General features: G+C 33.4%; 1 protein-coding gene across 3 annotated transcripts in view; it reads left to right on the top strand.

The window, feature by feature from the left end:
* PPP4R4 (protein phosphatase 4 regulatory subunit 4) overlaps positions 1–14,791 on the top strand; it is a 74,767-nt gene that overhangs the window by 40,585 nt on the left and 19,391 nt on the right. For 2 of the 3 annotated variants that reach the window (XM_040559021.1, XM_040559020.1), the window contains exons 8-13: positions 3,519–3,640; positions 6,212–6,334; positions 8,943–9,112; positions 10,138–10,257; positions 12,153–12,230; positions 13,674–13,760. In XM_040559021.1, coding sequence (XP_040414955.1) covers positions 3,519–3,640; positions 6,212–6,334; positions 8,943–9,112; positions 10,138–10,257; positions 12,153–12,230; positions 13,674–13,760 — 700 coding nt within the window. The remainder of the gene's footprint in view (positions 1–3,518; positions 3,641–6,211; positions 6,335–8,942; positions 9,113–10,137; positions 10,258–12,152; positions 12,231–13,673; positions 13,761–14,791) is intronic. The other variant, XM_040559023.1, reaches the window with a different exon arrangement.

Here is a 14,791-nt window from a genome sequence, read left to right as displayed (position 1 = left end):
TGTTAACCTGTGAGTCAGGGAATACTGAAGAAACGCATGTTCATGCTGTTTTTTAGCTTACTCAGATAGAGGGGAAATAATATTCACAGCAAGAACTAAGCATTGCTGTAACATACTTAATTTCACATTGTTTTGGTAATGTCATTCTGAACAGTAATTTCTAGATTCCCAGATAAACTTGCCCGTATCGCATATAAAATAATTTTATATTTGTGCTTTAGATGGCTCTACTGCAAGGTCCTTGCAGTAGAAAATTCAAAGGATGTGAATAATGTTGAAAACATAATATTATTCATTGTTATTCATAACTAAGTAAAGTATTCACTTGTTTTTGTATTTATTTTCTTTTATAACAAAAGGGAGCTTAGCATGGTAAATCGTTTTAACATTTTTCATATTGAACAGCTTTGTATTTAAAAGAACCTGATTGCAGAAAACAAAGATAGTATTTGTTGATATTGTTGGTATTTATAAAACTGAAAAAATAGTATACACTTTACTAAACTGGCTGAATAATTTGAAAATGTATTTATTTTTATTGCTCTCATGTATCTTTAAGTATCTTAAAATTGAATTCTGTTTAGTGGGAGATTAAAGATGAGTGAAAGAGAGGGTTCTGTTTTTCTTCAGGGACTGACCACTTAAAAACTCCTTTAAAGGGAGGGGTGGTTCTAACCCGTCATGTTAGTCTGAAGTCTTTAGATGCAACCAAAATGGAAAGCCACAAAAACATGTCTGCAAAACATTTTTTTTAAATTTTTGCTTCCTGATTTCAGTCTTCACTTGGGATATAGTCCTTTACTTCTCTCCTCTGGCTCTTTCTACACTGTATGTTCTTGTGTTTTTCAATCATCTTCCTTCCTCCTTTCTTGTTTGTTTTTGTTCAATACTATGAGATTTTCTTGTTTTCATATGAGATATAATCTGCATTTCCATAGATTTCTCTAACCTTTTCAGTTAATCTCTTTTATAATCAAGAGCTGAGAAACAATCATATGAATCTGTCTTTGAAAATGATTTACACGTAATACAGCAAAATAATTTTTTAGAAATAATCTATGTGTTATTCTGAGTAAAATAACTCTTATCTAGTATATGGATATAGTCACGGAATATTGGTTTCATATAAACCTGGAAACCTTTTATATATTTGAAAAAATGTACAGCTGCATAGATTCCCTTGCCCTGTAACTCAGTCTATTGAGAAGAATAAAGTGGTTTTGTGTAGCAGCTTTTAGGAAACACTTGTGTGAATCTGTGAATTTGCTTTCAGTAGTTTTGTTTCACATATAAGACAGGTATATATGGACAGGCAGGTGTTGAAATACACTTGAAATGTGTGCATTTATGTTGTTTTCTGTACTCCCCCTCCAAATGCTTTTTAATTTCAAGGTATGCTTGGTATGAAAGAAGAAACAATACAATTATTTTCATGTGTAACAAGGGGGTAATACCTTATACTAATAAATGACCATTTTGGAAAGGAAATAACATTTTCCTCATTCTGGTGAGTGTCTATAAAATGAACTAAATTGGATGTATTATGCCTGGGAGATGAAAGTCTAAAAATGAGGTAGGTATTACTCAGTGGCAAATGGCAGTATTAGTCAATTTACCCAGCATTAGTACGGTAGTTTAATAGAGCTAAATACATAGTTATCAATTAGTGGTCCATTTTGTATCATTTTCTTTAATTCTTTTCTCCCCAGCTTGTATTTTTAGCATTTATATACCCATACGCACTGCTTTCTGTCCGAGTTTTCTGCCTGGTCCCTCCCCAGTGATTTAGATGCTTTAGTTCATAGAAGTGGCAAACTGTCGGTATTTTCAAGGTCTAAGCTGTTGCTGTGTTCTGTGTTGGGGATGAATAGGTAATAGGAAAATAAAGACAATTAAATTAACAGAAATAAGCACATCTTCATGTAAATGATGAAAGCATAATGCTACAGCAGTTCCAAGATCTGTTGTTACTATTTAGTGATGTTATCACTAAATGACAGTGTGATTTTCTCATAATATTAAATTAATGATTAATCATCTGTTTGGAAGAATACTTTTAAGCTACAGCTTGATTTACTAGTAACAATAATAAACTTTGCAAGGTGCAAATCAGTGATGCTGGTTATTTATAAAATTTGCAAGTGTTCCTGTTCATATTGACTTACAAAAGGGATAGTTGTTACTTGTTTAGTCTAATTGTAAGGATGTTTTGGGCATTTATATTTCTGTAAAAGTCATCCTAGAGGTTGTGATTAGTTTTGCATTAAAAACTGTGAATGAAATATTAGAATATAAATTCTTTGTATACATTTCCATGAAGTGTCAAATGTAGTTTTGATTTTATCATCTCAGTTAATGCTTATGTAGTATAATTCTATCAGCATTTCCCTGCAGTTTTATATTTTGCCCAGTATAAACATTGAGGGCCAGATCCCTGGCTGTTATAAATTGCTGAGGTCCCATTCTTGAGATGTGGTGCTTACAACAGCTTTCACTAATTGATGGTCAGACCAAGAGCTTGTACATGAGAGCAGAACAAAGTGAGCTTCTTAACTTGTATGCATACAAATTATCTTGACTTCTATTAAAAAGAAAAAAAAAGAGCATGACAGGGTCAATCAAGCAATTAAGAATTAGCTATTCACTGGGACATTGGAAAGTTATGCTGGTTGGTAGCTTTTACAGAAGCTGTGCTCTTGCTCCAGGAGATGAATCTTTTTTCATCTTACTTTGCAGTCACCTTACTGCGGAAATGATTCTGTGTCAAGAGTCTTTCAATCCTTCTTAGTCACCTCTCTGATGAAACTCTGATTTCTAATTCAGTCCCTAGTATAGCAGTTTGCTGCCAGTGTTGAGATTGAAGTTGTCAGGACCAGCACACACGCAGACAATGATAGTCATTATCAAGGCAAAAACAGGCAAGCAGAACCTTTTCATTGCTACTTTAAAACAAGCCTAAAAGCTCGTGTTTGGACTAGTCAGGAAAATGTGTGTTCTCTGAGCAGTAGTTGTGTACCCTTTGTAAAGAAGGCTTGTCTTTGAAACATAGTATTTCTGGATACTTCAATCCAACTCCAGATATTTTATGATTTCTATGACCCATATTTAATCATTTTGGCTTTGGAACATACTCTTTCGTTGCATTAAGCCGTTTGTATTTTCTGAATATTTGATCAGAACAGTTTTCTTAGTGGCCTAGTGAAATAGCTGGACTCCTCTGAGCTTTTTCAGATTGCATTTTGTCTGATTTATTTTGAGTTCATTTGAATGATTTTATATAAATGAAGTTTCACATTTTAAACTTTTTTATTTCCGTGGCTGATGAAGAATAAAGTCCTGAGATTGATTGCAGATTGTTATTTGATTTTCATTTTCTTACAACTTAGTCATTTTTTCCTTCTTGGCCACCCAAACAATGTCTAAATTGGTATTTCAGGAAATTATTATTATTATGATTTTTTGCTATGGCAACATTGTTTCATAATGTTTTCTCTTTAAATGCTTGCCTCAATTTGCAGGACAGAACTAACCAAAACTGTAGTGCTTCCTGAATTGGTAGAGCTGGCAAGAGATGAGGGCAGCAGTGTACGCCTTGCAGCTTTTGAGACATTAGTGAATCTGCTTGATATGTTTGATGCAGGTAAGGACTTAATTTAGGTTTGGGAGCCCAGTTCTTAATACATCTTATAAATGTAATTACATTTTTGTTCTCTCTGCAATCTTTTTTTTTTTTTTCATTTATCCTGTATGTATTTCATGTCCTGCAATGCTATATGCATGAATTTATTTTAACAAAGGTAAATCAGTTGTTCACAAAGTAAGTTACTTTCTTATTCTAAGCATCTGTATAATGAAACTAAATTGAATGAGTAAAATTACTGTATAAAGGATAGGAATATTGAGTTGTTAATACTTACTTAATACTATTAATATGCATAATACAAAAATGTTAGTTAAACATATGCAGATGCCTGTCTTTTTTTTGCTATTAAATTTTTTTGCCTCTTAATCTAAGTAAAGGTAGTCCTGGGCAGACTGGAGCCTGCTTCTGAGCTGAAGACACCAGGCTGGGGCAATGACACTATATCCATGTGTGTATCAGTAAATGTTTCAATTTTCAACACTGAGTGTTGTATATCAAATGCACTTACACGTTTTGGAACAGAAAAAAAAATCTTCATGTCCCATAAACTGCAGTGTGCACAACTGATTTGTTTTAGAGGCACTAAGCATCAGCAATTGCCATTTTAATCCTTGTAAATTTGTGCATAAAAGGCACTGAAAGTTTTCTTCATTGCAATGAGAAAGTGTGTGTACTATATAAAGCTTTTCATTTTATTTATAATGGAAAATGTAAATTCTTGCAATTTTCCCAGAGCTCTATATTGTTCCTGTAAACAGCATGAATATTTCATGCTTGTCCAGGTGTAGGGTTGAGTATCTGCATCTTCATGGGAGGAAGGAGAAATTCTCTGTTGTATCTGGTTCTGGCTTAGTGGTAGTGGGATGCCGACATTCATGGCGCTCAAGTTCCCATCGCAGGTTCAGTTCAACAGTGATTGGAGCAAACTTTAAGGAGAGCTACTGTAACTGCTCCCATGTAGCATTCTGGGTAACTGCAGTGCCCTGTCCTACAATCACCATTCCTGTCCCAAATTTTTCAGTGGTATGTAGGTAGACAATAGCAGGCAGCTTTGGCTCTGTATCAGTTGTGTTCTCCACTGTTTGTGTACAACTGAGGCAGTACAAAGAAGTGAAATACACAAAAGTTCCTTGATAATGTACATGTAAAAAGTTTTCTATTATAAGCTCTGTTAGTGATTGTTGACTGCTGCTCGTAGCTTGCCACTTTGCTCTTTATACAGTCTTTTTCCAACCTCTTCAGTTGTTTATCTTCATTAGCAACTCTGTATTTTGCACATTTCCCACTCCCACTCCCGTCTTACTGACTATACTACTCCCTTCTGATACATGAGTGAGGAGCAAATATTTACTTTACAGGAATTTGGTGATGAATTACTGAAATACATGACTGCGTATAAGCCATATGGAGACATACATAAAAAAATAAGATTTTTAGGGAAAATACAATCGGTGAACTTTTTAGCAATGAGTGCTTTTATTAGCAAGTACACTAGTAGGTTAATTTTCAAATTCTTGAGCCATTACATTGATGCTGTCAAATTTCTGCTTCTCTTTTTTCCTCCCTTTCTTTCCCCCACCTTCCCAATTGCTTTTAACTACTGCTTTTAGCTATCAAAAAGAATTATCAAAACCCAAAAAACTTAGAGAAAGCAATCAGGGATTATTAACAGTTTTGCAAGGAATGTGTTTGTAGAAGTTTGGTTTGAATAATTTTTGGTTTCATGGCTGAACTATGAAACAAACATTTTGAAGGTAGATCACCCAAAATTATATCCTAGGGTTTCTTTCCCACAATAAAAAAATATTTATTCAGGTCAACCTAAATATGTTGTTCATTTGTATGAATTTGCTGAATTCGAGAATTCAGTTACCATTAAAAAAAATCCTCATTCCTTTAAAATTTGAATGTTTTAAAATACAATGGCTTTATTTAAAAGAAGTCGAAATGGATCAACTTCTTTGAACATTTGCTCCTTCGTTTTATGGGGAAGCAGGGTGCCTGCCACTATTTGCTGGATTTTACTTCAATTTCTAAATGATTTCATTTCTTTCCTCTCAATTATTTCATTTCTCTGTGAATTTATTGTTTACCAAAAGACTTGCAACGTCTTCTTCTCACTAGGTTGAAAAAATTAACTTCCAGCAGATCCAGATTTTTCTTTTTGCCATCATGGTCCTGTTTGGTCTAGATGTCCCTGTATTTCTACTATTGTAGGAATTTTTATTGTTGGAATACTGTTGTGTTCTTTATCTCCCTGTGAACAAAGAAGTTAGTAGCTGTTCATTTATTCTCTGTCCCGTCAGTTAGTGGTGAGTGCCCTTTCCCTGTAAATGCACAAAGACAGACAGAAAACAGGTAAGGTATTAAAAATCAGGACTTGTGTTATGGTAGTGCTCATCACTCTCTTTTACCTCCTATTTTCTGCCTCAGTAAGTGACTGCCAAAAAGACCCCTAAACATGTTAAATTACATTTGTCATAACTTCTTTTAGAAGTCCACTCTATATGGTCTTTTTAGATGTTTGATAACAAATGGCTAACTTTAAAAATGTCTTCTGTTTTACAGATGATAGGAGTCAAACTGTGCTTCCCTTAGTGAAATCATTCTGTGAAAAGTCCTTCAAAGCAGATGAATCTATCCTAGTTTCTTTGTCTTTCCATTTAGGGAAACTGTGCAATGGATTATATGGTACGAGTTAATGTTCTTTAAAAATAATCTTTTTTAAGATTAAGGGAAGGTCAGAAAATTTGAAGCACTTAGAAAATGTCCAGATTTGAATACATGAAATGAAATAATAGCAAATATGGCATGAAAAGTCTGAAATAATCTATTGCATAAATATTGGGTTTTGTGAATTTTCTTTTAAGGTTTGGTTATCGTTCTTTTATGTTTAGACAGGGACAGAAGTGGAAACATAATGGCTTTTATGTATTGATTTGACTGATTTTATTATTTTATTATTTTTTGATACTTTGTTGGATATTCTGGAACATCTGAGTTGAGTGACTGAATGTTTGAAACTAGAAACCTTTGACAGCACAGTATGATGCTAACTTTGTACGTTCACTTTTGTGCTTGGTATCTTTTCTGTATTCTTCAAGGTTCAAGGTTCTTCAAGGTTCAAGGTTCTTCAAGCTTCAAGGGAGAAAGGAGATCTAATACCATATGGATTCCCAGCTGCAGCTGAAGCCAAATCTGTACCCATAATTCCTGTTTTCTGTACCTTAGCACTTGAGCTCAGCAGATCTTTCTTTGATCATTCTGCCCACCTTTGACTCTTTACACAGAGCTTACCTGGGAAGGGGTAGAACACAGTTTTAAATAACAGAGAATTTTCCCCTAGATTCTTAAGCCCTTTGATATTTCTTACAGATCTTTAAAATGATTCTTTATGATCAGGTTAGACAATATCAAAGTGACAGTTGCTTCACTGCAAATAACTTGAAAGGGCTATTCCACAGGGCCTAGGTGTTGTTTACAAAAATGAAGAGCTAGAAGAGTCCATCCTGTTTTTATCATGTCTTCCCCTTCTTCTTAAGGTTGACTGACTTTAATTGTGATCTCTTTTCACCTATGAACGCCATCTGACTGGTTCCCATTTTTCTCGAAGTGTTATGCCCTAGTAGAGCAGAACAAAGTGGAAGGCCTATTTCATGCGTCTTGCAAGCTAAATTGCTTTTTACATTTTTAACTGTGAAAAATAGCCTGTTTTGTTTTTTTTCAATAGTTTTCAATAGTTAGACACTATTTGTTCAAGTGCAGCCTATGAACAGAAGCAGCTCAAAATTTTATTTTTTCTCTTTTTTTTATTATTTTTATTTTTATAATACTGTCATCTAGTTACTCTTTCTCTTTCTTAACATATCTGGCTAAGCATGATACCTTACCGCTGTCCTAATGGAATAACAGCCTAAAGTTTTAATACCGTATGTCCAGGTTCTGAAGATCATTTTAAACTGTAAGGCTATCTTCTGAAGGAATAAGTCTCCCTTCTAGGTTGATGTTGTCAGAATATTTAATAAGCATATTCTGTAATGCAACATCCAAAAAAGTGAAAATATTGGATAGCAACAGAACAAGGATAGGCCTTTCTTCATACATTTGTCTGTTTTGAGAGCAAACCATTTGGTAACTTTCTCTTACCTGCTTTTTCATGCAGTTTTGAAGCCACTTTATCGATCTTCATCTCTATTTCCCAATCCCTTACTTACGAAACTGTCAACACACATGCCCTTTACTGTATTTTTTGTATTCACAGGTCTTATCCAGTATTAGATGGAAATGGAATCAGTTTGATAAGCTTTCCTTTGCCCTGTTGGCTGTTGCTTATTTTCTTGATTCCCTTTCAGTGTTTACAAGTAGATTTTGTGATTTTTTTTTTTTAATTTTTCAAAAACATGAAGTTAATCTGAGTGATCTATAATTATATGGCTTGTTCTTCCCCCTCTGACTGTTAGATAACAGTACCACTTCAGCCCTTTTCCAGTCTGATGCCACTTATGTAAGATTTCAGCAGCTAGTAATTCTAATATTCTTGCATAGTGGACTGAAGGACATCTGACCTTACACATTTTGAAAACTTCTGTCATGGTTTAAGTATTCACTGACCTTTTTCTTCTGTACTTGAAGCTGGCACCTTTGTCAGTCATTAATTGTACTGAGCCTGATTATACTAGTGAAGTTTGAAAAAGAAAATAAAAGCATTAAGCATTTCAACCTCTTGGTATCAATCACTGATAGCTTTCCTGTCTCCTTTGATTAGAAAACTCAGCCCTTCCTTGATGGCTCCCTTAGAAATGCGTACTTATGAAATGACCTCTTAATTTTTGAAGTCATCTTGCTAGTTGCATTCCAGCTTGTTTTGTTTTCTAATTTTGCTCTTATACCTCTTTACTATCTGTTGCAAGGTGGCCCAATTTTTCTACTTTCTGGAGGCAAGGAGTGAGTGTTCATGTGATTGAGTTCCATAAAGATCTAAATATTTAATAAAAATGAAACCAATATTAATCGAACAAACAAATATATACACAGTCCTGCTCTTAAAAACCTGACTATTTCAAAAATTATATAGACAGAAATTAAGATTCACTCTGTTATAGCTAGGTGTCATTTTTCTGTAATCACTTTATCTGTATAATTCATAATGATGATACTGCACTAGGCTCAAGGGGGGAAGGTAGAGTAAAACTTGGCATATTTGAAAGATTTGTAAATGAGTTTTGGACATTATTAATAGCATTTGTAATGAGAAAAGTAAGCTTCTTTAATTTTTATTTATTATTTATTTATTTTTGAGGCATTTTTACTCCTGAGCAGCACTTACGGTTTTTGGAATTCTATAAGAAGCTTTCCACACTGGGTTTGCAGCAGGAAAATGGACACAATGATAATCAACTACAACTTCAAACTCTGGAACAGGAAAAGAAGTATATTTCAGTGAGGAAGAACTGTGCTTACAATTTTCCAGTAAGTAACATTAATTTGAAGTTAACTAAGTTGTGTCATATATATTGTTCACTGTATAGAACCATGAAAAGGATAGAGAAGTTATTGGCAACGGTTATGCATTTTAGCTAGATTCCAGCTCTCCCCTGGAAAGTTCAAGATTACGGCTTAAAGTAGAGGTTGTTCAAAAGAGTTACTAGGAAAGATTCCTCTTTGCAGATTCTTAGTAAACCATCAGAAAATTTTGTCTGAGAGAGTGCTGTTCCAAGAGATTGCATTCTTCCTGTAAGTTTTCTCCAAACTGTTAGTACAAAGGCCTTGAAAAGATGACTGTGAAACAGAGTAGCTAATTTCAAACCATCCAAGGCTCGTTTTTTTTTGTGTGTCATGACATTACAGGGACTTGAAGATTGTGTGAATGTTTAGATTCATATTTTAGATATTTTCCTGCCTGAATACAAAAAGGATTTTCTAGTCTGTAAGAGGTATTTAAATTTACCACTCATGATTTTCTAAATCTATTTTGTATTTTGACATTCTGCATTTATAAAGAAAATAAGATAGCACCAAGAGCCAGTAGACAGTTATTTTTATTCTACTTTTTATAGACAAGCACCAAGTATGTAGGTAGAAATCTGTTGGTTTATTTGAGCAAAAGCAAGGTATGTACACACACAATTACGTTGAAATTCAGATGCTTGTTTTTTCGCTCGTTAAAATGTTCTGAGGTCTCCAATTGCAGCTTTAGCTAGATTACCAAAACATTAACATGATGTATAAAACTGAGGTTTTATACCTTGTGTTTTTAATCTCTGTCTTCAGAAAAAAGCCTCCAGCACATCTGGAAGATCTGTAAATCCAGTTAGTCCTTAAGTCTTTAACTTGTCTGTTGCCTGTGTTTTGACACAACCACCAAAATACCACACTTTGTCTTTAAAATCAACCTGTTTTCTCCAAGTGTCTTGCTGGTTGTAATTCAGTGTTTTCTTCTCTGATAGTGTAGCCCTTTAGCAATACAGTTAATTAGAGACTTTATTTTTCCGTAGGCCATGATAGTTTTTGTGGATCCAAAGAACTTTCATTTAGAACTATATTCTATATTCTTCTGCCTTTGTCATGACCCTGAAGTTCCTGTCAGATATACTATGGCCATAAGCTTCTATGAAGTAAGTCTACTAAACTTCTTTGTTAGTACTTAGATGTTTTTGGTTTATATTTTGTTCTTTAAAGTTACATTTATGACTGTTCAACCCAAATAAAAAGATTTGAAAAAAACTTGTTAAAATTAGTTTGTCAAAGGTGTTCAGTCCCTTACAAAACATAATTATAGCCTGTATACATATTAGTGTATTTAAGTTGTGTGACATTAGACTACAATGGTTTATTGTGAGGTGAGCTTTTAAGAATCAAAAGCTCGAAAAAGCTGGTCTAGTACCGCAAACATAAGCAATTGCAGTAATTGGAATATTTGAATGTTTTGAATGCTATTGTGAGAGGCACAGGAGAAACGAGCTTGCCACTTTGGTCCTGAAAAACTTCTTTAGAACTGTACAGTGTGCTACTATGCTGCCATTCTGTGTAGAATATTTATATATATCAAGACTAGGTTGAATGCTCAAATTTCAGATGAAACTACTTGGAAATTTATGCAGATCTAAAAGCCAATGTATTCTTATTATGCCACTCAGTTTACAAAAGTTCCAGTACATTATTTTCATAAAAGTTCAAAAAATTCTTGAACTGCATAAATACTATTAGCTATGTGGAGTGAATTCCAGAAACGAATGTGCACTCTCTCCTGATTGTAGTAATCCATATTGGAAATCTTCAAGGTTTTAATAGTGCTTTACATAGAATCTTTGTATTTAAATCCTCAAACTAGCCTTTTATGCAATTATGTAGCTGGGGAAAATGATAAGCTAAGCAGCTTGCTGAAAGCATTTAAATCGCTAGTAGGGAAATAAATGAATCATAGAATCATAGATTCCATGAAGCTAAGGTGGCTTTATTTCCACCAGCTTAAGAAAGATGGATTGATTTCCACCTCTCCATGCCTGTTGATGCCTTGCCTTAATGAATTATAATCCAGCTAATTGTTGAAATTATTAGGTTAGCATACCATTCTGCATGTTTTAGGTCAGATATATAACACTTTTAAGGTTCTGTCTGAATATATGTAAAGTATTTTAGCTCATTAAGAAAAATCTGTAAAGTTATACCTTAGTCTGAATGTACATTTAGTGCTGGTTGATATATTTTTAAAACCATAGCTAAGCAACCACATGACAGGCAGATGTAAGTATTTTATGGCATTCACTGGTAGCTGGATATATGTATATATATTTCAGTAACCTCCAGTAACCACTTCCTTAAAGCTTAATCTTGATTGGAAGTAACCTTTTAGCTTCACTTGGTTTATATAAACAAAGAAAGCCATTAAAAATCATTGTCTAAGTATTCTGTATGGCAAAAATCTCATTCCTCAGATTTTTATCATATTTGCTATAAGACTTTTTTAACAGTTTGGAGATGGACTTCTGATGTTTTTTAGAAATTTATATGTGGCTTATCACAGGAATCACAGGAAAAAACAAAACAAATAATGAAGGAGTGAAAACTTCTTATGTTGGGGAACCTTGAAATGCAGAACAGCCTAAGCCAATTTTTATATTTTATCTTTTGTAAATTATATATCTGACTGTTTACACTTATATGGATCATGAAGTTTGATATTTGAATATTCCAGAATGATTTTTTTTATAACCTTGCAATGCAGTCCTAAATTTTTTTGGAAAATGTGAAATAGAGTTTATTCTAAAACCATGTTTCATGGTTAGGTAATAGATACGTTTCTTGTTTCATATTCTTTATATAAGCATATTTTTAATGTGATCAACAGGAAAGTACATAACTTTAGAAGGCTGATATTAAAAAATTGTTTTGCATCCCCTCATGGTTGTTGAAAAGTAAGCACATGCAGCGTAATTCCTACAGTGCCATGGAAATAAAGTATGGTTTATCTTGCTATCTCACTGTTTTTTGTTTGTTCATTTTTTTTGAGGTTGCTAAGCTTTTAAATTCTGGTGTGTATACAATTCATAAAGAACTGGTTACGCTATTACAAGATGAGTCACTGGAGGTAATATACTTTTATTGGAACTTTATTTTGCTTGTTACATTGAGGCACATTATCTTGATGTTTAATAACTCTGCAATAAGACAGTAACTGCTTGAAATAATCTGTAGCTGTTACTTCTGTTTCACAGACACTTCATAAAGATGCAAGCCTTCTGTGAATAAAAAGGAGGAATATAGGAAGGTGTTTGAATTCAGTTAACCCACGCTGAATTCAGCACCTTTAAAAAATATTCATTCTAAATATTTTATTGATTGTTTTATTGTTTATTACCTTACAAGTTCTGTGGAAATATTTGGTTTTGCTACTGTGTTAAAATATTTGTTGATAGCATTCCAGGTTTTTGCTTTCTTTTATTTACATTTCTCCCATTGAAGAGGAGATGAAGTTGTCTATGGTTCAAAGATCAACACGCGTAGAAAAGTTTTTAGTCCAAGCTCTGGTACAGAATTTCTGGGTGTTCTTGAGATGGTTTAGTTTAGTGTGCCTTAGTTTCAACCTATGTAAAGCATGAGTCACTTAGGTATGTATAACAGATACCGTAGCAAAACTTTTGGATTGAAAAAGGTCTTTGTTTGAGACAAAACTGCTGTTTCCTCTTGTACCAGTTATTCCAATACTTGATCCATTTTTTTCTGTATAGGATCTTTGGATATGGCATAGAAAAAATAATTTTGCTTTGAGGTGCTCCTGTTGATATACTTTGTTAGGCATTTTCAAGGGAATTAAAAGTGTTCCTGGAACTCCTTTTAGCTTATGAAATTCTGACCAATCTTAAAAGATTTCTCAAGTCAAATACCTGAAGGTTGAGACTCAGAAGCAGCTGGTGACTTTGAAAAATTATCCTAATTATATCTAACTAATAAAAATATCCAGTATTATAAACTATAACAGTCAGAACTGGTACCACATAATACTTAATGGTATAATTTTCTAGTCTAGTTTCAAATCTAGCAACCTTTGAATGTAAGGTTATTCTATTAATAAAGGCTAAATATTCTGTTCTAATTTATCAATGGCAGTTAAATGAGGAAAAGTTGCTTTTAAGATTCAGATGGAAAATATCCAAAATACATTTCTTCATGTTTGTCTAGGCTGTTACTTAACTGTCTATGAAATGCAGATCTTTCTTAAAATGAATGTTCCTTTTTAAATATTGTATGCTGTGAACATTTTAGAAAGCACTGACTGTGGTATTGATGTAAATCAAAGCTATAATTCTGTTTTCCTAAAATGAATCCTATAATACTTATATTACTATATTAAAACATCAGTTTTAAATCCCAGACCAGGCTTCATCAGTACAAATAAGTTGTACCTCTTTTTTTTTTTCCTCTACATTGGTGTGACAGAGCAGCAGTAACATAGAAGGGATATAGTGGTGAGAGATAAAAATTGACTGGAGTTAATTTACAAACCTCATTCATGCAACCTGTCTTTAAATAGGTGTTAGATGCACTAGTAGGTCACCTTCCTGAAATCCTTGAACTAATGACGACTAATGGAGGAGAAAACAGTGGATCAGAAAGCAAGGTGGGTAATCCTATGTTTTTCAATCTACTTTCTAAATTTAAATGAAGCTGGTAGCAAAGTTATTTCAGTAATTGTATAATAAGGTTTTCATGATTAGCTTCTGCTCTGGAGAAACACAGAGCTTCTGGCTTTTTATTTTTATTTTTAAACTTTAATAAAGAAGAAAAGATTTTAAAGATTAGACTTACTGTACAAATGATTTTTTTCAGTGGTCTTTATCTAATTAACCACAGATTTGCTGAAATAGATCAGATTTTGAAACAGTCATTAAGTCGAATCAAAACTGACAGTGCTTTTTAATAATTGGATTCACACTGAAAGTGATTGTTAATACCTAATTTTTTGGTATATTGATGTTACAACTGCCTACAGTTGCCATTTTCAGACATGGCTGCTGGTAGGAGGAAGTCTGTTTCCTAAGGTAAAGGCACTGAATTAGGACTTGGGAAATCTGAATTTACTTCTCAACTTTGCTTATTTAATTTAATTTTATGTGGCTCTGGGTGTTGGTTTATTCCCTGACTCCTCACCTGAAAAATGAAACATAAAAGGTGTCTTCTGCTTCAAGATGCTGTTTTGAGCTAAATGAATAGAGAATGTATTTTTTTTTATTTTATGGACAAAAGTTGACACTATTATTTAAACTTTATCAGATGTTTATAACTGTAAATGCATACAACATGTAACAAATGCCATGTCAAGTGTGGCAGTGTATTTCACTTTGCTTAGTGAAAAAGAGAATTTAGCTTGACTACTATAAAGTCCTTGCTTCCTACTGAGATAAGGTGTACAATTTCTTCCAAAATGAAGTAGGAAGCTGAGAAAAGTAACTGCAAAGTTTACGAGTCTAGGAGGAAAAGGGGATTTATTTGGTTTAAAGAAGAAAAGACAAAGAGGACTGTCATAATTGTCTTCATACCTGTAAAAGGATATTACAAAGAGAACAGTAAATTGTTTTTCATTGTCAGGAGAAGGGGTTGGAACTGAAGGTGTATTTAGTTAGTTACTGGAATAGCTTTCTGAGTAGTTAA

Source organism: Cygnus olor, chromosome 5, assembly GCF_009769625.2.
Source record: "Cygnus olor isolate bCygOlo1 chromosome 5, bCygOlo1.pri.v2, whole genome shotgun sequence".
Lineage (NCBI taxonomy): Eukaryota > Metazoa > Chordata > Aves > Anseriformes > Anatidae > Cygnus > Cygnus olor.
This window is presented reverse-complemented; position numbering and strand designations above follow the sequence as displayed.